Raw genomic sequence first — 23,040 nt, forward strand, 5'->3', positions numbered from 1 at the left:
ATCACCTGCTCTCACAAGCATGATCTCAGTAGAGTATATATAGAACCTTACACTCACCATGACATATAAGATACGTAACAGAGACAGAACAGTGTATTTAGAGAAACACTATGAATGAACAAATGAATGAATGAATGAATGTCTTGGTGTTAGAGTTTGATACTTTAGCAGTAGACCGTACTGACACTGAATGAAGGACTGGATGGATGGATGGATGGATGGATGGATGGATGGATGGATGGATGGGTGAGTGAGTGAGTTATGACCTACTATTTTAGCATGTGGAATAGACGGATGGATGGATGGATTGATGGATGGATGAATGGCTCGCAGTTAGAGTGAAACACTTAAGCAGTAAAATTTGCTGACACATAATTAATGAATGATGAGCTTATAGGTGCACTGAGATACAATGAATGAGAAGAGAGTGAAAGCATTAGAAAGATAATGGAGGGAGGGAGAGAGGGAGAGCGAGAGAGCAAATGAGAAAGCAAGAGAGAGTGAGAGAGATGCATTGACTAAGCAGAGACACAGATAAACTGAATGAATAGAGAGAAAGAGATGAATGAAAGCTGCCATCATGTGAGTAGGTGTGTGTCAAGGCTGTGTGTGGCCATGACGCCGTTACTGAATTTAGAACAGACAGTGGTGTAACAGGAGGGTCTCCCACAGGCGCCATGCACACGCGCACACACACACTTTACTTAGTTTACATAGCAGGAGCTCAATAAATACCACCTTCTCTCTTACTCTCCAATACGCAGTGTCATTTGTTAATCACAAAAGATGATAATTCATGGCTACATAATCAAATGTTTGATATGGGATTTTTCAATATCTGACTGACTGAATGAATGAATGAATGAATGAATGAATGAATGAGTGTTAGGGATTGATACTTATTGAACCCCAATGAGTGAATAAAGAAATGCCTGTTAGGGTCTTATACTTTAGATTTAGGACTTGCTGACACTGAATGAATGAACGAATGAACGAATGAATGACTAGCAGTTAGAGGCGATGTACATTAGCAACAGGACTTACTGCCATGTATGGTCTGCAGCCTGCATCTCTGGTCTTTGCGATGGAGTCAACAAGCTGCCCGCTGATACCGAAATCACACAACTTAATGTTACCATTCCTGTCCAAGAGGATGTTAGAGGGCTTAATGTCTGCAGAGAGAGACAGAGAGCGAGAGCGAGTAAAAAGAGAGATGACTAACTTCATCTAGATCTTTCTTTGGCCTGGAAAGTGAGTTCCACAGACTGCATTTCTCTCCTGACAAATGAGGCATGAAATTACAGTGCTAAATTACAGCTAATTTGTTCATTTAGATCTCCGCACTCTGGTTTGAAGAGGTAGGGAACATGTCATATCTTACCTCTGTGAATTATTTTCAAGTTTTCTTTTAAGTGGTTAAGTGCTTTCACAGTCTGTAATTTAAAAAGAAGCAACAGGTTAACAGTCTTGTCATGCTGCTCTCCACCCACCCACACACCAAGAGAGGGAAAGATGAAGGGCCGTTAGGAAGCATGACTCACAGCTAACGTAATTTTGCCTAAAATCTCCTCCGGGATCACGTCCTCCAACGTGGAATACACATATTTGTAGAATTTGTCTAACGAGGTAGACATGAGTTCCATACATATCCAACAGTCTCCCTGAAACACAGAGAGAGAGAGAGAGAGAGAGAGAGAGAGAGAGAGAGAGAGAGAGAGAGAGAGAGAGAGAGAGAGAGAGAGAGAGAGAGAGAGAGAGAGAGAGACAGAGAGACAGAGAGACAGAGAGAGAGAGAGAGAGACAGAGAGACAGAGAGACAGAGAGAGAGACAGAGAGAGAGAGAGAGAGAGACAGAGAGAGAGAGAGAGACAGAGAGAGAGAGAGAGAGAGAGAGAGAGAGAGAGAGAGAGACAGAGAGACAGAGAGAGAGAGAGAGAGAGAGAGAGAGAGAGAGAGAGAGAGAGAGAGAGAGAGAGAGAGAGAGACAGAGAGACAGAGAGACAGAGAGAGAGAGAGAGAGAGAGAGAGAGAGAGAGAGAGAGAGAGAGAGAGAGAGAGAGAGAGAGAGACAGAGAGAGAGAGATTTTTTTTTCTTCAGATGCAGAAAAGGTTATATTGGAGAACTTAATTTATTCAAGCCAAATTACTTTATATACTGTGCCTTGAATCTTGTCCTCAGAAGTGAAAATCTTATATATATGTTATTAATATTTATACAATGACATTTTGAAAAATGTGCTATATTGAGACATCAGCATACTGATTTAGTTTTTGAGATAATGTCATAGAATTACCGATAGCACCACTCTAGGAACTTTGTGTCAGTGAGATTTCAATAAATCTGGAATGAGCCTGTCTGGTTGTGTGTAAAGCTGTAAAGGCCTTCTCCCTGAGGTAACGCTACCTTCTAGTGCTAACCATGTGACAGGACAGCCACCAGACGACATCGTTCAACCCTGGTGCCATTGCTGTGGGACCTTGCCATGGAGAGGAGCAACAAGTTCTCTCATTCCTTATTGCCTCAGGTGCTTGTGCTGCCCTTAACAAGAGTTTATGTTAATTTGTCATCGGCAGCACCAGCTCATGTTGCTTCCTGCATCTGTCATGGGCACATGGGGCTTGGGACTGGCCTCATGCCACCTCTTGAAGGCACCTGGCACATTCTCTCATTAGAGTCATATAGTATATTGAACCATGACAGGTTCAAGCTCGTTCTTGATGTATCTTATAAATTGCGCCCCACAAAATTGCTTTTTTGTATATAATAAGATTTTAATGGGAAAAAAAATGTGAACTCTGTAACGTGATACAGGCTACAGTACCATAATAAGCCGTCCAAAAGGAGTAAATAATTAAAAGAACACATTTTTGACTGGGGGGGGGGTCTTCAAAGCTAGATTAAGAGAGTGCAGTATTTAAATGACTGCAACGCACCTCTCTGAAGAGTGCTCCATAGAACTGAACAATGTAGGGACAGTCACTGCTCCTCATGACCACATCCAGGTCCATCAGCAACTGCTTCTGCTCCTTCTCATCTACTGTGGATCTGATCCTCTGTCACACAAACACAACACAAAGTAAAGGGTTTTACTATGACTGTCCAATGACAAAAATAATCAAGCATGATTAACCACACTATTTTGTACAGTTAAATGCAATTGGATTTGCTATTTCTTTATAAGCAAACAAAATAAGCTTCTTTAGAATGTATGTTTTACTTTCATCATGTGCACCCACATGAACCTGAACATGAAAATTTCCAATTTTCATCACCAACATCCTGTCAGAGCAGCAGTGGCTGGATGTTCCTAATGACTGTTTCTAACACATATTTCAGTCAATTTATTTATGTGTCACATATCACCCATTCACCATCAAAGGTCTCAACCATCAGAGCCTCTCTCCACACTCCAATGATTGGGCTATTTATAAATTACACATAAATGGCAGGGACTATGATTTTTGGAGTTTATTTTGGAGGGAGGCATTAAAACAGTTCTTGAGAACCCGAGATATGAAAACTGCTAAATCTCAAAACGCATAAATTGTTAGACTTCCAACGTGCATGCATGTATGCTGTGCACAAGACGCAAACATGAGCATATAAACAGTAACGTGAATAGGTCCGTCACGATCCCCAAATTTTAGCTGACGTTTATTTAATATGAAAAATAAGTGCAATTAACAATTGAATTGTCTGTTGTGTTAATTATATGCAACATATAATAAACACTTGTACATAATTAAGTGCACAAATCTGAAGCAGCTAGACTGAAATGAACTTTGCCTATAAAAAGTGATACAACACAGTTAAAAGTTAGAACTCTTAGTGAAAACTAAACAAACAAACAAATAAATAAATAAAATATAAAAGGCAGAAGTGATTCCATTTATTTACATTTATTTGGCTCAAGCCAACTAAGGAAAAAGCATCACATTATGCTTATGGCATAACATCAAATCAAACTTTTCATCGAAACTTTGTGCATCGTTACACCCCTAATGCACATAAAATGTGACTCTTCAGGTGGTGAAAAATAAAATAAATTTGTTAGGTCATGTGCTCTATTATTTCCCTGTATCTTTTAAACCCTGTGCCTCACAATCATGCAGTTAGTAGTAAGTCCTATGTACACTGTAGTCCTCCGTAAGTAAATCTAATGTTAATGTCAGACACATTGTGTGATCCCATTTAGTGATCCCATCTAGGTACATACTGCACTGTGCCTGCACTTGTACAAACACTGAGCCCAGAGCATTACCTTTACAGCCATGATCTGTCCGCTGGGTTTGTGGGCCATTTTGTTGACGGAGCCATAGGCCCCCCGTCCAATCTCCCCCAAGTCCTTTAGATCCTCCGCTGTGAAGTCACAGTGCTGCTCTGGAGAAATCTTCAACTTCCCTGACGACTCGATACTGTGTGTACGCAGCCGCTCTCTAAACATATATACACACACACCACACACAGTTCTTGACTGCATCCTGAATACTCAGCAATAACTCAAACTACTAACTGGTGCAGACTCACCAAGGGTAGAATCCACATGTGACAGCTCTAAACAGCTGTATGTTTTCAACCTTTGGATTACATTATAGTATAGCCAACCTTGCCTGCTGACAGGATGGCAGGTTATGGACTAACATTACTATTGTCAGCATTGCCAGGAATATAGCAAAAATGCACTGATGAGTCAATAATGTGACACTAAAGATGAGCCTGCTTTATTTATTAATTTATTTTTTTGATAAGTCTCCCCCCATCACACAATGGTATGAAGCTGGGAAGTCATGTGAAGCACCACCATATCAAACTGCCGCTGAGACAACATTACTGGACAGCTCAACACGTTCGGAGGAGAGTGCTAACAGTAACTATGTCACATTGACTAGTATTATGCTGAGTGATATGGAGAGAAAGAGAGTCACAGGCACAGTCACTGAGGCCAATAATGCTCTCTTGCACTAATGAAGAGCAATATGACGATATTTTATCATGATATTGATAAATTACATCACAGTATGCCGTTCTGACGACATCTTGGATATTGATAGTACTTAAAGAACACCGAACGACTACGTTTCATTATAAAGAGTGCATAATTAGTCTTTGCTAAATTTTGTGCAGCTTAGAATGTAAAACAGTGTCTTCATAGATTTTGGCCAGAGCTGGACCTTTATTCTGCTGCAACTTATCAAACCTAGGAAGAATGAAATACTGTGAAAAATATCATGCATCATGAAAATGTCCTGGAAGTACTGTGATACTGTATTCCTGCCATATTGCCATATTACTTATGTCTTGGACTTCTGGCTATTGTTTTATCACTGGAGATCAAACTTCCAACGATCAGGTCATTGCTCTGATATACCAGGTGGCTGCTAAGGTGTTGCTAGGCCATTCCTATGGCATTCCAGGTGGTTGCTTAGGTGTAACTAGCCCATTGCTATGGCATGCCAGACGGTTCCTAAGGTATTGCTAGGCCATTTATGTGGTAGCCCAAGCGAATGCTAAGCCGTTGCTAGGCCATTGCTATGGTATCGCAAATGTATCCTTACTCACATGTGTGGGTTTTGAAAGGGCGGTCCCGCTGTGTTGAGGGTAAACCTCGTAGCCGGTTTGATTGGCGGATTGGCAAAATTTAACTTCAGTGCTTTACGTTTACCTGTTAGAGAGAGGGCAGACACATTCAGGTTATACACACACAGGCACACATGCACGCACACATCTCTCAAGAACAGAAAGAAAACAAATACACACACATACATACACACATTCAATCAGTGACAAAACATGGAGAAGACAGTATGGATACTGTTTTCCCACAGAATGAGGTTTTCACTTCATTAATGAGTAATGTGGAACATTCCAGTGCATCCGCAGATGCTCAGGGAAGCCATGCACACCTGACCAGAGAAAGAGGAGAAACACAAACCAGATTTCTTAAAGCTACCCCACAGTTTCAGTGCTCTGCTCCTCGTAACTACCATGCCCAGCTATACTGCGCCATGAACATGACCATACTTTGTAATCGGAACATTTCCCATCCATCAATTGTATTTATGTAGTTTTAACATTACACAATTTTCCCCAGATGAAAATAATCCCATCGCTAAAAACAGCTGTAGCCATATTAAAAGCTGAATTAATATATTTTAGAGACAACAGTGTGTCATACAGTGTATGAAACCACATACGTAAGTCTATTTGCTATTGCTTAACAACAAAACATATTCTCAAGCAGGTTGGTTTGCCAATTAGCCTCATAGCTCAGTGCACACCTAAAGAAGCAAATTTCAGACACCAGCATGTCACTGTTGACTGACTAGATGATTTGTGGTAAGGGGAAAATTATGTAAATTAGATTTTTTTTTTTCCAAATATTATATTTACTTTCAGCTTTATCCAGCTAACTAAGTTATCCAGGGACGAGGTGCAGAGCCACGCTCTCTCATGAGCTTTAAGCAGTCCAAACTGAACAGCTTTAGCAAATCTGGCTGTTGAAGATGATGACTGCATCCAACATGCTGCCAAAAGCCCTGCCTACCCTCACTCCCCATTCAGAGCCAGTTCCATTATACCCCAGGAATAAAAACAAGCCTTACCTGCACCAAATTATAATGACAATCATAAAATGAAAATTAAACATGAAAGAAATGTGTCGCATGTTGAATGTAAAGAACCAATTTAAGCGCAATATCAGCAAAATAAGCCAAAAATCTATAAGATACTACATACTTGCTAGCAAACAAGTTAGAACAACAGTTTCAGAAAGCTGAAGAACGGGACCTTGTTGGGTTTTCCTCGATCTGTTCACACTCAATCTGTGCCTAAAAGCAGCATCGGACCACACAATCACTGAAAACCTGAGGAGAACTACTTCCATGAAAATTATGTTTTTTTTGTGTAAAACAGCTGTACAAAATAACAGTTCTGCACCTCATGGAAGCCTTTCGTGTATCTTACTTTCAAAGTGGCATTTCCCAAAAATATAATTTTAGAGAACTTAATTTGGGGGGGAAAAGTTACTTTGCAAAAAATGTGGGATATTTCCTTCAATATTCTCCAATTAAGGATTACGCTCATTGGTCATCATTAGCTTGCATTTGCTGGTCAGCATTTTAGACAATACATCAGATTGTGAGCACCTAATCCTGGACCTGGTGACCTACCAGCCAGAAGACTTTAGCTGCAATCAGATGCTCGTTAAGTCATTAATTGATCGGATCGGGGCCAAAAATCTTAAATGTGTTTTCATCCTTAACGTAATTCAGCAAATCGTCAGAAAAAAAAGTTTGAGATAAATTGTTATTTCACCCAAAAAAACCCCATCAAACATCCTCTTAATTTCTTTAATCTCTTTTAGTTGATTAGTTAAAGCAGATCTAGCTCCCCGGGACGAGGGCTGGTGATCACAGGTCTAACACTTGTCTTAAACTGTAAGACTGAACAAGGTAAGGATGTGAAAATACTGTAACTTCTACTGAGAAGTTTCATAAAATACAAACGTCAAAACTGACCAAGGTAAATTGCTCCTGTTGGCCGTTTCTTACAACAGATTCTTGTTTGCTATTATTTTTTAAACGTTGGGTGAATTTTGTTGTTCTCAGGCGTCGAGCAAGTAATACTAAAATGTATCTTACATACTGTTTCTTACATTGTTTATGGTAAACTGTAAAATGTAACATGACAGACAGGCTACATGACCTAGCCTACATAAGAACATTTTCTTTAGTGGATATCTGAGAAAATTTGTTCAAAACTTTTCAAACATTCTTATGAATTTCCTAGTGTTTGTCTTAAAATCCCCCACAAGAGTTTTTCTTAGGAACGCTTCTGTGACTCTGGCACCAGTTGCGTTATATTAGGGTTGGAAATAAACTCTTCAAGACAGCAGGTCTCCAGGAGCAGGACTAATAACCCTGTTTTAAGTCATTGACCCAGGCTAAGTGGTTCCAAAAAACAGTGATGGAGACCACCATGCCATGATGGCTTTGGCTTTGGGAAGCTGAAGTGCTTGCCACTGACACCATAGTATTTCACACCATCAGGAAAAGTACCCAGGCCTTACCTACAAGATGCCTGGCCAGAAGGAGGCATAATGTAAGTCAATGGAGCAATGTGCTGAACAAATCCCATTTGGGGTTCTTTATACATAGTTTTTCTCTACTTTTGACTGACACTTCTCCAAGGTGCTTTGCATTCATCCAGTGTTTCCACAGATTCTAACTGACAAAGTCTACAGCAAAAGCTGGATTAAACATGGCAGCTAGATTAAATCCGACACAATTGTCACCCTGCATAATAGAACAGAGGATAAACCTAGAAGTCATGCAAAAACACAATACAGTAAACCCACAGTTCCCACAGGTTAAAAAAAGAAACTGCCTGCACTGAAAGGTTCCACCTTTACAGAGAAGAAGGTTTTGTTTGTCTCTTTCCTCAGTAAGACACCACAAGAATGTGGGGGTTCAAATTCCGGTGGAAAACCATTCAATCCTCCAATTTCCCAGCATGAATTTCCCTGTCCCAACAGGCTCCTGATTGTTCCAGTGGTGCTCGTGCCAAAGACATCCTCACCGTGCTCCAAAACAAGACGCAACGCAATCCCAAAGGAAAAAAAAAGAAGACAGTGACAACCCCAAGGCAGTGCTCAACCCAGTGGTTAGTAACAAGCCGTCTGAAATCCACGCCCGACCGAACCCATCAGAGCTTCCATTACCTGCTTTAATAAACACCAGTTTCTGTTACTATGCATAAAAGACACGGCATACTGAATGACACACTTGTGCATAACAACTAGGCCTCAACTGCAGAGAATAATTTAGAAACTTCACTAGTCAAGTGAACACAGGTGAATCAGGCCCAAGGCCAATGGAAGCTCTTAGGTCTAGGCTTGTGCCGATTTCCTGAACTATTTTAAAGTAATAGATGTCTTTGATGCTCACTTTGAATTGACCTTTCTGAATTGCACCGCCCACAAATTCATTCTAGTGTAACTACTAGTGAAATTGGATATACATAACAAAACTTTGGGGGGAAAAAATCCCATTCAATAAAATGAAACTACAAGTAAGTGTTAAAATATAAGACCTGTGCGAGTCAACAGTTCACTGAACTATTTCAGTTTCTATGAGAGACTTTCTAAGCAGTTTACAATTTTTTCTGTTTCAGTATCAAGTCAAGTCACACCCAAGAACTTCCCCACCACAGACATCCTGCTTGCGGAATATAGCAAAACCTACAGGAACAGAAAAAGTCCCTGCTAACTAATGGAATGCACTGGTCATTTGATTCTGTGACACATACTGTACTCAGTTTTGTGTTTATTTAATTTTGGTTCTTGGTCCAGTGTCCAAAATTTTTGTTTCAGCCAAAAATTTTAGGTGCATCACTAGTAATTTCAATCAATCTTTTATGTCGTATATTTGTGAAATGACTATTTCTATACTATATTTGTTTAATATTTATGTTTATTTGTATATTTATATATATTTGTATATATTATATAATGACTATATTTGTCATGTAGTCAAAGTTCTTAGCTATAAATATCTGATATGCAGAAAGCTGTTTTAAGCTCACTAACTAGCTATGTTAACATCCTAGCTACTATAGCATGGATGAAGTTACTCTAAACAACTTGCCATATATGCCATCATTACAGTGAAGACAGAAAGCGATATGTTGTCTCAAGCTATTTCAATAAAAAATAAAAAATAAAAAAAAATAACTGATGACAAAAGGCGAGAGATGAAGAACAGAAGCTTAGCTAGCTAGTAATATTAAACAAACAACTTTCTGCTTAGCCTCTCAATCAGATGTTTAAGCCTAAAAACCATAATTACATGACAAACAGCATCTGATCTATCTCAAGAGTCCATCAGTCTATCTATCACATGGTTGCTGTACAGTTTCTTGTCTACCCACTATGTTTAGAACTGCAGGACTCATTTACTCTCTCGATGTGGGCAGTCTAATCACCACTAGAACCATCTACAACACAAACCCTATAACCCGGCACAAGCCTATCACAGCCCAGCTCCTGGCACTTATTAGTGGAGATACAAGAGCATCAGACACCACCACAGCCATGATCAGACACGCTTTCGTAGATGCAGAAACAGGGGGCGCTTACTTTGGGGAGCTCCAGACAGGTTAATCTGAAATCCTGGTGATGAGAAAAACAGCACACACTAGTTTATGATATATGAAGTACGGCTGCACGATATGGATGAAATTCCATACTGCGATTATAGTGCTGGATATTGCAATTATGATGAGGCCCAAGTTATGTGAATGCCTTGATTCACCCCAACAGCCACACCTGTGATTGGTCTGGATACTCACAGCACATGTAGTTATAGGTCAGAAGGATCATTTGCAAAGGACCATATCACAATTAACATTTAGCAGACAATATATTTGGCAAACCTAATATTAAGTAATTTAACCATTTGAGAGGTACAAAATAAAATTAAAAAAAAAAACAAAAAAAAAAACATACAAATAAAATCTGGTGTCAGTACTGTTCATATATTAGTGTAATTCTATTATGTAAACATTTTTAAAATTTCAAAATCAAAATTTTTTTAATTGCCAAGCAATATAGTCAATATACAGAAACTAAGATGCAAAAACAGTCCCTTTGACTGCAATATTTTTGTGAGGTCACAAAAAAACAACACATTTACATCTGCCTATCCAGCCTACAGCAGATCAGACCCATCCATTCACATTTACATTGTTTCCTCAAAATACAGGAGTGCTTGGTGAATGAGGTCAGGACAACTCAGGACAGCCAATCACAACAGAGGTCATTTGCATATATCAGTGTTAAACAGGGCTAGGCTGGGAACTGAATTCAGCCCTTGAGTCTTCTCTAGTCCAGCCCACTGATGACCTCTTCCCCACCAGTCCCAAAAACAGTGCAACTCCCAAAACTACACGTCAAAAATAGTCAAGGGCAATTGGTAGCATTTCATGTCGGACAAATAAGAGGAGCTGCCTCTTATTGATCGTTACCCTGTACATTACATTAGTCTTCCCGTAATCAAGCATAAAGAATACCCAAATAGTGATTTCAGGCACCTAAAGTGGTTAACCAAGTAGTCAAGTCCATGTGCAAATCCCAAACCATTATTCCAAGGTATATTTGGATAACATTGCAATACCAAATTTGATCAATAATCAATCTGTAAATAAATTCATTATGTGGTAATGAGTTCATACTGTATTTCTGGCAGTTATGTACTGATAATGTCACAGATTGAAATACATCCAGACTTGAAAACTCATGCACAGTGAAAACAGTGGCAAGTCTCAGAGTATTACTCCAAGAAGCAAAGTTTTAGTGATTTTAACAAAGTTCTGCTGCACTCTGAGACCAAAATATAGGAGCTATTATTGTAGGATTATTTCCTTAAATGCAACAATTATGCAAACAGAAATTATGTCCAAACAATGTACTGTTTTCTAGGTATTTATATTTATATGTTAAAAATCTGTCCAAAAAGTCATTGTGTGTGAAAATCCCTTTCTATTCTATTCTAAAAACCTTTCATTTGTGCTCTACCATATGCTTAAAGAATACAGTGCTTGGACCCCGGTAGGTTGCCACTTGTGATGGTTGTTAGCTCTCACAGCAGTCTGTCACCCTCTACTCATGTTTTCTAAAATGTTCCTTTCTTGACCTGGTTCCAGCCTCTGAAACAGTTTGGTTTACACTCAAGTAGTTCATCTGCTATTCAGGGTAACACGGAGACAGAGAATACAACTCAACTACTGAATCGGTGCGAACAGGTGGAGACAAACTACTATATACAGTCAGACAGAGAAATGCATCTGCTAGCAGATAAATGCATCAACTGGGGGAGAAATGCATCTGCTAGCAGAAAAAATGCATTTACATGCAGGGAGAAAGATAACATACATTAACAGTCCACAGGACTGGTCTAAAGGAGAACGACATAAAGAACCCAGAAACAAAAGCAAGGTGAAGCAAATGAGACAGAAAGTGGTGAAGGAAGACAGTGAGGGGTCAAACATTGCAGACTGTGTGTGTGTGTGTGTGTGTGTGTGTGTGTGTGTGTGTGTGTGTGTGTGTGTATAGGGGGTAGTTGTGCAGGGTCTCACCGTGGTCCAGCATCAAACAGGGTCATGGGGGCGTTAGGGGTCAAAAGTGAGGGAAGAAAAACATCATGGGAGAGAGAATATACTTCAGTGGTTCAAAAGATCAAGTCCAAACATTCAGGGGGTGGGGGTGGGGAAAAAGAATCAGCTTTTAAATGCACTGCAATTCTTATTTGCATCAATCCACAAAATGTCAGACATTTATGGATATTTATTTTAATTGAAAACTGTCAAGCAGGGCTGGGAATGGAAATTCTTTCATGGCACGGACTAAATTATTTCAATACCACAAAGTATGAAAAATATTCCAGGTCATTCAATATTAAACCTCAACACCTAAACGCCACTGCACACCGGATGCACTGCACCGTGCTACGCAGCAGATACGGTACAAAGCACAGCTATACTACATAGAGTGCATCATAGTAAGAGCGACAATAAACGTCTGACATGAGTTCATTTTTACACTCTACTCATACAGACTGAATGGTATAATCTGTCAACATCCTTATGAAGGTATAACGTCAGCTAGCTAATTCGCAAAGGTATGAGGTGAAAAAGGGCTAGGCTATTAATGTTAACTGAGGTCACAGATGATTAGCGTTGTCTGTTTATCTTAAAGACTTGTGGTTTATCTTTGCATAAATATCAAGACTTTTTATTTTGCGGGCTCAATCTGGGTCTAATGTTATGCAGTAATGGCAAAAAGGAGATGGCTGGTAGCCGAGTGGTTTGAGTGATCCAACACCCACAAGGTTGCGGGTTCAAATCTACAGAATACGGGTTCAGAGTACAGAATGTGCGAGTGTCTGGTTACGCTTTGGGCAGGACACATAAAGGTGGTTTTAAACTGTTATATCAGCATTAATGGGCCAATAAGCAATGATTTTTCCCAAATGCGGACTTGCGATTGGCTGTTTAAACAGCATGCTGTTTGCACAGAGCTGGCCCGAATGCTTGAGAATGCTTAAACACTCATCTATTATGGTACAGATGTGCTTGATATGGCAAAAATACTGCTTCATGTAGTTTACATAATATGTTCCAATATTTCGGTTTTTTTCTAACATAAGCTGGAACAGAAAAAAATAGTGTCACATTTAACGAATATACCATCCAAAAAAAAAGAGCGAACACTCCAGTACACTTTCAGAAGCAAACGGACGTATTAAAAGCTAGTAGAATGACGTTCGGCTACTCCTACCATGCCGATGATTAGTATCAGTGCTTCTAAAAATCTGAAGATTATACTGGTTGCTCTGGAGTTGTTGTCAGTAAGTATATCTATTTTCCTGCACATTCTTTCCTGATTTAAGCCACACTTACTTTCAAATTGTAATTTGCATCAAAACCAGCATCAAAATTTAAAAAAAAATCTGAACAATAACCAGTTTTACTGTCAACAGTACAAACATTTCTGGTAGAAAGACTAAACACTATAGGTTATATTGTATGTGAACAACATTTCTTCTTAGTAAACCTATTAGATGGTGAAAAAGTCTGTTCACACCTTACATGAACTTTGGATGTATGGATTCCAACCACATTTTTCACTAAAACACGTCCCCTATGTGACTAGATGAGATCCTGTTTTACTTTACCCACGTAAAAAGCACGTCAACACATGCAGAGTTTCTGTGGTACTTTTGTTTACATTTTCCCCTGTTGCAACATGAGTTGACAGTTTTGGCTTGGGCTCATTCACTGACCCCCAGGGCAAGCAGGTTCCTGTTTTGAGGATAATTCCAGTCCTGTGTATCCTCCATCTTTCATTTCCTTGTTTATCACCTGCTGGTCGCCACTCAGCAGACACATTTCCGCTAACTTAACTGAATGCAGATAAAGAAAATACATTTAATTTACACTTGAGTTGAATGTAGTCTACAGCCGTCTTTGACCACCTCCGAATGTGGTTTGAGTGATCTGATCATAATCTGCTCACAACGAGTCTCGAGACTAACTAAACTCAGCCTTGCCTCTGTCTCAGGCGTCTCAAGGTCGGAGGTAAATGCAAACTTGTTTTTTTCCCAATATTTAATATCAACAATACCTTTAAACAGAACTGAACAAGCCTTTCTATTTAGGTTTAATAAAACCTGTCTGCTTCCTTTCCTGGACATGTTAACTGACTTTTGTTTGTTGATCATCACTGGCTCCAAAATGTATATATCCCATGAGGGCAGAATGGAATCTTATTATTAGTATGCTTTCAATTAATAATTACAAAGAATCTGTGCTGCTTGATTAATATTCAGTTGATTTTAGGTGGTGATTCTGAATAAGTTTCAGAGAAGAAGAGACAACGAATAACCTCATCATGATTTGCTTCCATGTAATAATGCAAAGTTGGACTAAGACTATTATTACCAACATTTGTAGGCTAAACATTATTTAGTGTTTTATACACATATATATAGCATGTACAGCGCCTTGCCAAAGTATTTAAATCCTATAAATCATCAGATTTGTCTGGATTACACATGACACTTGAGTTGTGTCATAGTTTGTTTTAAAAGACTGACCTTCAAAATTAATTCATTTCAGGTGATACTGGTTTTATGTAAAAAAATAAATAAATAAATAAAAAAAAGTACTGTGTCAAAAACAACTAACTGAAAAATGCTGTTCAGATTTTTAAGTTTTCGATCAAGTTTTAAAAAATGAAAGGTATTGCCCTAATCAGGACACAGCTTTCAATCGGCCTCAATCTGAAAATAATTTTAAATTTTAGAATAAAAGAACCCCTTCATTCAAGCACCATTGGTCAGACTGTGAATTTACAGGAAAGCTGTAAAAATGAAGACCAAACAGCCTTTTTAGGGAAATGGGAGATAAAGTTACAGACATGCACAACAAAAGAAAATGCTACAAAATAATGTCCAAATGTTTGCATATCCCAGTGAGCACTGTTGGATCAACTCTGAGGAAATGGAAATTGCACCATACCACCCAGGCAGTGCCAAGACAATGCCGTCCCTCAAAACTCAGCATCAGAGGAAAAAGGGGACTCATGAGGCTAGCCACAGAGAGACCAGCAATTACTCTGAAGGAGCTACAGAGTTCAGTGCCTGAGACTGGTGTGAAGGTGCACCAGTCAACATTAAGATGGCCTGTATGGGAGGGAGGTTAGAAACAAGCCATTACTGAAGTAAAACCACATCACAGCACATCTGGAGTTTGCCAGAAAGCATCAGAATGATGCAGCTAAAATGTGGGATGCGGTTTTTTAGTCTGATGAGACTTTTGGTCAAAACTCTAAATGCTATGTGTGGCGCAAACTTGACATTGACTATTTCTCAACAAAGACCACCTCAGCAATGACGTATGGAGGTGGCAGCAACATTTGTTGAACGGATGCTTTTCCTCAGTGGCACAACAGCCTGCTTGAGTCTGCTAAACAACTAAAGGTTGGGAGAAACTTCACCTTTAAGTAGAGCAAAGCAGCACAGAAATAGCTGAACAACAAAAAGGGGAATGTACTACAATGGTCAAGTCGAAGTCCAGATCTTAATCCAATCCATGTTTCCATTTGAAATTTGCAGCTCACAAGCATCATCCAACCAAAATGAACAACCTGGAGCCAATTTGCTCAGACAAATGGGAGAACATCTCTCCCAAACAGTATGCAAGGCTGGTAGAAACTTGGCTCAACAGACTTAAACAGCGGCAAAATGTGGTTGTATCTAGTACTTGTCTGAAGGGGTTGAATAATTTTTTTCAGTACATTTTTCAGTTTTTAATTTCTGTAAAGATCTGCTGACAAACAATGAATGTTGACTGACATTTTACTTCAAGGGCAATTCATTAGTAATCCTGAAGAGTCTGATGACTTCAGTGCGTTGAATACTTTTGCAAGCCTCTTTATAATGAATGAATTACAAAGGAACTTCAGATTTTCTCCTTTTTATTTTTTCATTCATGAGCTAATCCTGGTCTTGCCTCTGATTCGACTGCTACAAAGTTTTGGTCTTGACTCATTTTTAGGTGTCTAGGTCTCGGTCTTGCCTACAATAGTAGACTACTTGTCTAATATTTTAAAAAAAACATTATATAAATCAAAGAAAAGCAAATGCAGACACATTACTAGAACACGCTGTATGGGAGCTGCTGTGGTGTGCTGTTTGTTGGTCCCCAAAAAATGCGTAAATGAGACAGAAACCAGTGGTAGTTTTAAAAAAAAAAAAAAAAAAAAAAAAAAAAAAATACCCCACTTAAAAACCTGTAACTGGGTAAAAATCACGTCACGTTAGAGAGACGTACCGACAGGCTGGAATTAGCCCACAGTACCAAACAATACATCACCTGCTTCTGGAACACAGATTTCAATACGCATGCAGTTAAATCTCATCATAGGAACTATATGGAGGGATGGGCTGGGGAGGGGCTGGGATTGGGGGATCGGGTTCAGGGTCAAGGCTGGTGAAAGGGGTGGGGGAGGGGTGGGGCATCGCTACATCTGACTGAGCACAGAATGATTACAGTCCTAACTACTAGAAATGTGGACAGTAGCTACCTGTATCACTCTGACACCTCCAGCATGTGTTGGTCTCTGTAAGTTAAAACGAAACAAATTGATTTCAACAGAGCATAAACACTTCATTTGAGTGAGCTGAAGCACTGAGGTTTCAGCTATCAGCTTACAGATCCTCCTCACAGACATTTTACTACCAGCGCACCGTCTTGATGGTTCACCACTTTACATGGTGCACTGTACAGCCAAACTGGTCATTAGGATATTCTGAAATGTGTCACTTGTGGGCTGCACTGCTGTTTGTGAACTGTCTACCAGGCTACCTTAATGGGGCATTCCAGCCTAAATCTTGCATGTGTGTGTGTGTGTGTGTGTGTGTGTATGTATATATATATATATATATATATATAGTTCTGCAGCCTTATAGGTTTGACAGAATTCACAATTTTGTATGTCATTTGCATTTCTGTCCACCTATGTTCACTCAATATGTGAAATAATCACTGGAAATGATGTGGAGGATAATAAATATTAATTTGTTAATATCACTGCTAGGAAGCTGAATATCAATCTGGCATTTTCTGCATTAGCTAGCCAGCTAGTGGGAAAAACATTTCAAAGTAGCCTGCGCTCATATATCTGCCACAAAGGGCTTTCAGAGTTTTATAGGTTCCTCATACCTTCACGAAACATCATCTGAAAGGGATTTTCCTGATCTTTAAACTGGAGATTCTGACTCTTGAGAAGAGGCAAGTATACATGTTTACAGCAGTTGCAGCACAGGCTAAATTCTTCATTTTGGCCCGAGAGCCCCTTTAAAGCGCCCTGCCAAAGAGCTTCAGACTTTTAGGGACCTGACAGAGGTCAGGAGGAGGGTTTCTGGGGTAGTCCCGGCTGACTCTCACATCCTTTTGTTTTTGTCCAAATATGTATCATTAAAATGTAGGCGATTTCATATTTCATTACATTTGTTTGGCTCAGTTCAGCGTGGCCGCGCTGATGTGTCGTTTGTCAAAGCGGCCTCATTTATGTCAAACATATTTCAGTACTCTGGCTTGCTAAGCAGAGACTAGTTAACCTACCTAGCTCGCGTTAACTCACACATTCACCAACATTATGCACCATTAGCTCGACCCTGAATTTCAAGCAGGCTTGCTTTATAATGTCGGAACTTAAAGAAACTCGGAGAAATCCCTTTTTGACACCTATATGACCAGGGCGGGCCTGACGTGCTACCTATTAGCTGGCTAACCACTTTAGCAATGACTTTAGTTAGCGAGCGAGCTAGCCCTTTGGCTAACCTTCCTTGAAGCCACGTTAAAGATTTTACCATACATTATAAATGACATGGTAATATTTTAACGCAGCTGACATGGTAATGCCTTCACCTACGCCGATTTAGGTTTAGCAGTGAATAAATCAACATAGCTTTTAAGAAGCTGCTGACTGGTTTAGCATCACTGGCTAGCTCTCAGCCCACCTAGCTTAGCCGCTCAGTGTTTCCCAGTCCTGCTCGTCTATAAACCCTTAAACGTACATTTATTTACATTTGACCTGCTGCAATCTGCCACCAGCTCATCAGTAAGCATTAATGATACCGTGGGTGTGTTAGAACAAGAGAAACACTAAAACGTCGATAATCCGGGACCGAGATTGGGGAAATGCTGCTTCCTTTTAATAGGATCTCTCAGCACGATCGAGTCTGTTTAACTATCAAAAAAGGCAAAAAAGGAGCGCCTTTCTTCTTCTAATCCTCGTCTTAAATACACAGGGAAAACGACGTGGTTTGTTATTGATGGAAGCGGCCGTATGAGACGCTGGCTGGCAGTTCGGGTCAGCTAAACCTAACCAGCCTGATCATGTTAGAGGAGAGAGAGACACAGAGAGAGATGAGGCAGTAAAGTGAGTTTTATCTCCACTATTCTTACCTTGCATGCTGCTCATGGTGGTTATATGCTGAGACTGGGGCTGGTGGTGATGTGCTGTAGATCCCGAGTTACTGCTGCTGTTGTGGCTGGAGGAAGAAGAAGAATAATAAAATGAAGAAGGGGAAGATGTTGATGTTGTTGTGGTTGAGTTGGGAGTCGCCATTTGTGTTGTTGAATTTCTCCAGCAGCCTGCACTTGCAAAAGGGGCTGCAATGCAGAGAGAGAGAGAGAGGGAGAGAGAGAGAGGGAGCGAGGGAGCGAGGGCGGATAGACAGACAGACAGACAGACACTGACTTCACCTTCCCTTTCCTTCTGAGAGACAAACTGAGAGTTCTCTGCAAAGACAGCCTTGGTGGTTTTAATCTATTGATCGCCTCTGTGGTCTGTGAGGTCTCTGTATTACATAGCAGAACACCAACTGTAAGGTCATCAGGCGTTCACTGAAAATGCTCACTGACTTGATTACAAATAGATCTGATACACATTCACGTCCACTGTTTGATCATAACTGATGGGGATACTGAAGCACAGACAGTCAAATCATTGTTTATTCAATGCAAGGATGGGGAATTCAAATGTAAAGTCAATAAACAGGCGTCGTTTCCGGAAAGAAAGCAGACACTGTAAGCTCTGGCTATGTAAAACCTGACAGTAATAGATAACGGAGCGATTTCATTCCATTCTCTGGGTAAAACTACATTTCCCATAATGCCATACTAATATATATCCGGCTCCAGGCTGGCCAGGAATGTTGGCTGTCAGGTCAAGCAGTTTTAAAGTAGAAGATTTAAATCTTAAATGATGCATAATGGCAAAAAATCGGACGACAGGGTTTATCCTCCCCGTGTGGAGACTGTGTAACCTCCTAATGTCGGCGTTCTTCGCTTTAGCAACTTACGTGCAGGCAAGTGATTTTCCCCGTCACTTTTTAGCCTTTTCAGTAAGTCATAAGAGCTGGAAAGTTATGTCGTCGATAGCGGGGCTGCGTTTGAACCTAATAAACCTGGAGATTTTCGTTAAAACTCCTTTACGCACGTTTAATGACCACGCAACTAACCGTGTTTTATTTTCCACCAGATAAACGACCCCGACGCTGGACTGTGGATGGTAAAGAGGCATAAGCTATAATAAACATGAGAATAAACTCTGCTTCGTGTTCTGCAGTCGATCTTAATTTGCATTGGTTAAACTGTTCCAGCGCTCAGCACTTGTAAAAGGGGGCTGCAATGCAGAGTGACAGTGAGACGGTGTGACAGAGAGAGAAATACTAAAAATCTGTATTTTTTTATATTACGGAATTTTTAAAAAGAATATTTTATCAGTAATACAATACAGCAAATGAAATAAAAATAGTTTGTTTTCATATATTTTCGCATTTTAGATCGAAGTACATGTTGATATGGGTTTGCCTGATCCTGCTCGTATGTGATCTGTTTTCACCCTGGCGATGCGTTTCTGTATAGGTGGGATACGCTGTTCCAGCGGGGTTGTGTCTTTTAATCACCTGTCAACCACAAATAACAGGTAGCCTCAATGTTTTAGCTTAAGTTCCATAATAGACCAGCACAGACACAGCGCTGCCATCTAGCGGACAGACCTGCTCATCGCAGTGTTTTTGTAAGTTGAGTTTTGTTTTGCAGAGACGCGGCCATGGAGGAGAACAGCCGATTTACATGTGATGATGGCCACTGGGTTTGGGGCTATGTTGGGCTGGACACTCTATAAAGAGAGTGTCACACACATATTCCATCAGGAGGAAGGAAGGTATTTATTTACATTTTTTACCTGTTGTTGCTGGAGTTTTTAAAAGTCCCAGTGAAGTTTTGGAGTTTTTGGAGTCCTGCCCATGGATGAACAGGGAGCTAGAGAATTGTGCAGAGAACCAGATTGACTACAGTCTGTAACTGTAGATCTAGAAAGTGTACCTATGTGGTAAGTGGAGCTGTTAAAATGTACAATAAGTGTAGACACAAACTACAGTAGGTGAGGGTATATCAGGGCAATTTGAGGTTGGTTAGTGTAGTGGGTAACACCTCTGCCTTCTATGCTGTGGATTGGGGTTCACTCCCCTGCCTGGACAAGCACCCTACACTATACCAGTAAGAGTCCTTGGGCAAGACTCCTATCACCACCTTCGCCTACCTCTGTAAAAATGATCAAACTGTAAGTCACTCTGGATAAGAGCATCTGCTTAAATGCTGTAGATATAAAGGCAATTTCATGAGGTAATATATTGTCAATAATAATGTAATCTATTCCTGAATTTGATTTTTACTGTTCATAAATTGAAAGCTTCCCAGTGCTTCGCCTTGGTCACCTTCATAACTGCTTTCTGGAGCTGATCTCTTTCTGTCTGTTTTCTAGGGAGTTTTGTGGCCTGATGCTGACGGTGCTCTGGCTGCTGTTGTGCCGACACTCTGGACGGTAAATCCTCAAACTCACTTGTTCAGAGTCACAAACCTTGTACACTACCCTCATGTCAGACAGTGAAATGTGTGTAATTATACAGTATATAAATCTTATTCAGTGTGCTCCTAAACATTGGCTAGGAAATGGTCAGTGGAGAGAGAGGAGTCTTGACATTTATTAATATTGTCGATCATAATCCATCAATAAGAGACACATCAAAAATGTGTTTTCCCATCAAAAAGTTATATGTAGCATAAAATATGGTATAACACTCGGTCACATGCACACATTTTCCAAGCCACTTATCCCTTTGGGTCGTGGGGGAGGCTGGAGCCTCTCTTAGCAACCTAGTCAGGAAAGGTAGCACACATCTCAAGTCTTGAGCATAATGCATAAACATTTAGACTGTAATTAATTTCAGATGTTATTCATTTTGCATGTGTGAGAAACTAACATGAGCTAGTTTCACTTGGCTAAAACAACATATCCAGCTCAGCAGAGCTGCATTTTAAATCAGAAATAAGTGTTTAGTGCTGTTCTGGTAGAATTAGCTTTACATGGGCAGGTAAAATGCAAGGACAACTCTAATGTTTATAGACCTCTCAGTATAAATTCCAGAGATGGGCCACGGCTACTTGATGCATGCAGTGCTATCATATCAAAAACGTTTAACACATTTCAGCTAGTACCGTGAAAATTCACATGGCTGCTTTTCATGTTTTTATATTTTAGGGCTGGTTTTCCGAACAGTATAATCATGGATTAGGTTTTTCTTTCAGATTCCTGTGTAGTCTATGATTGGACTTAATCCCAGTCTGGTGGATGGGCAAAACCCGCAAACTGCTGGAATCTTTACCAACGCGGTTGTTTTTTTATAAAGGTTTTAAAATGACTTACTTGGAAGATTGGGACTAAGATCAGAAAAAAAATCAAAGACCAGTTGTAAATATATGATCCCACCTCCTCATGTAAATACAATCCCATTCAAATACGGCTTGTTTAGAAACAAATCTGTGTATATTAAATGGGATTTCTGTCAGCATTCTGTAAAGCTTGACTGACCTGGGGAAAAGATCAAGAAATCAGCGTTAACAATGCTAACTGGACCCTACTAAGTTTCAGTTGTGGTGTTAAGTTGTGGATAAAGTGTTCCTTTAAGGGTGTCTAGCAAGTTTTGCTTGAGGTAATGGCGCCTTGAGCTGAAAAACAGCACACATTTTCCATAATGGCCCTTAGAAACCTGAATTAATCATTCATTTACATGAAACTTGTGTGAAGTATTCCTTTAAGCCTTGATTTTCTTTACAGAGGCGGTGTTGGTGTTCTGAGGCTGTGTACAGCTGTTGGCATCACTGTGTTCCCCTTCGTGGCCTGGATCTACTACTACATCAACAAAGAGCTGAGGGCAGACTGGCCTTCACACTGCACTACTGCACTGTGACCCACAGCCTTTAACACAGTTTAACCGCAACTGTGGCCCATCAGGCATGTTTAGCGTGCTTAAAAGCAAGCACACATTATGTTTAATGAGTGAAGGGCCAGTATATCTTGGTTAGTGTTTGCATCATTTCAGGCTGAATTTGGTGCTGATAAGTCACGGTGCTGCTTTGAAGTGAAAATCTTTATATAAAGCTATGGAACAAATGAACGAACCTATGTATCACTTTATCCTAGATTAATTCTGTGAATATTAAGCGATTTGTCATACATATTAATAAAACATTGCACATGTTTTCCTTGAGCTTCTTATATTGAACCCAATATTTTCCAGTCTGTATTTGAAAAGGTATACACAAAACTAGATTACAGCATTTCTATAAAAGATTCATGGCTTTTAGTTGTTTATGGTGTGGGTTCTCTCCACTTTTGAGTCAGCTACACATATTATTATGTATAATGACTTGTTTGTAAGGGTGCAAAAACGCATGTTTTGATTATTATGAGCTATGAAATGATTTCAGGGAGAGAATCAAGCACCACTCTTCCTTCAGATCTGATTCTGTCCATCCTTCCACTGTGAGAAGACAAGTCTGCGCAGAGGATGCTAAGTAAAGTTAGTTGATACTTTTTTTAATCCCACAAACGGGGAAATTCCACCTCT

The 23,040-nt window shown here is 39.9% G+C and overlaps 2 protein-coding genes across 15 annotated transcripts in view; one reads left to right on the top strand and one right to left on the bottom strand.

Annotated features, from left to right (window-relative positions):
• The window catches only part of map2k4a (mitogen-activated protein kinase kinase 4a), a 30,538-nt gene that overhangs the window by 6,316 nt on the left and 1,182 nt on the right, over positions 1-23,040 (bottom strand). The window contains exons 1-10 of one of the 14 annotated variants that reach the window (XM_017708093.2): positions 18,830-19,018; positions 18,530-18,615; positions 16,644-16,679; positions 10,137-10,169; positions 5,561-5,663; positions 4,263-4,437; positions 2,935-3,054; positions 1,542-1,661; positions 1,382-1,433; positions 1,045-1,172 (exon numbers count right to left, since the gene is read on the bottom strand). In XM_017708093.2, the coding sequence (XP_017563582.1) occupies positions 1,045-1,172; positions 1,382-1,433; positions 1,542-1,661; positions 2,935-3,054; positions 4,263-4,437; positions 5,561-5,663; positions 10,137-10,169; positions 16,644-16,679; positions 18,530-18,545 (783 nt within the window). In that variant the 5' untranslated portion in view covers positions 18,546-18,615; positions 18,830-19,018. Of the gene's footprint in view, positions 1-1,044; positions 1,173-1,381; positions 1,434-1,541; positions 1,662-2,934; positions 3,055-4,262; positions 4,438-5,560; positions 5,664-10,136; positions 10,170-12,133; positions 12,388-16,643; positions 16,680-18,529; positions 18,801-18,829; positions 19,019-23,040 lie in introns of those variants that run through there. The other 13 variants (XM_017708090.2, XM_037539363.1, XM_017708087.2 and 10 more) reach the window with 13 other exon arrangements.
• On the top strand, positions 19,248-22,680 carry tmem220 (transmembrane protein 220). The gene is made up of 6 exons (XM_017708102.2): positions 19,248-19,434; positions 19,608-19,637; positions 19,994-20,054; positions 20,171-20,294; positions 20,895-20,954; positions 22,248-22,680. Exons 1-6 carry the CDS (start codon positions 19,339-19,341, stop codon positions 22,378-22,380), a joined length of 504 nt encoding a protein of 167 aa, XP_017563591.2. The 5' UTR covers positions 19,248-19,338; the 3' UTR covers positions 22,381-22,680.

Source organism: Pygocentrus nattereri, chromosome 1 (genome assembly GCF_015220715.1).
Source record: "Pygocentrus nattereri isolate fPygNat1 chromosome 1, fPygNat1.pri, whole genome shotgun sequence".
Lineage (NCBI taxonomy): Eukaryota > Metazoa > Chordata > Actinopteri > Characiformes > Serrasalmidae > Pygocentrus > Pygocentrus nattereri.

Bases quoted from the DNA above. Each gene is read 5' to 3' on its own strand.
- tmem220 (XM_017708102.2), top strand. From the start codon at position 19,339: ATGGCAAAAAATCGGACGACAGGGTTTATCCTCCCCGTGTGGAGACTG. The intron at 19,435-19,607 runs GCAAGTGATTTT...ATTTTCCACCAG, and splicing joins CTTTAGCAACTTACGTGCAG to ATAAACGACCCCGACGCTGG. The intron at 19,638-19,993 runs GTAAAGAGGCAT...GTTTCTGTATAG, and splicing joins CCGACGCTGGACTGTGGATG to GTGGGATACGCTGTTCCAGC.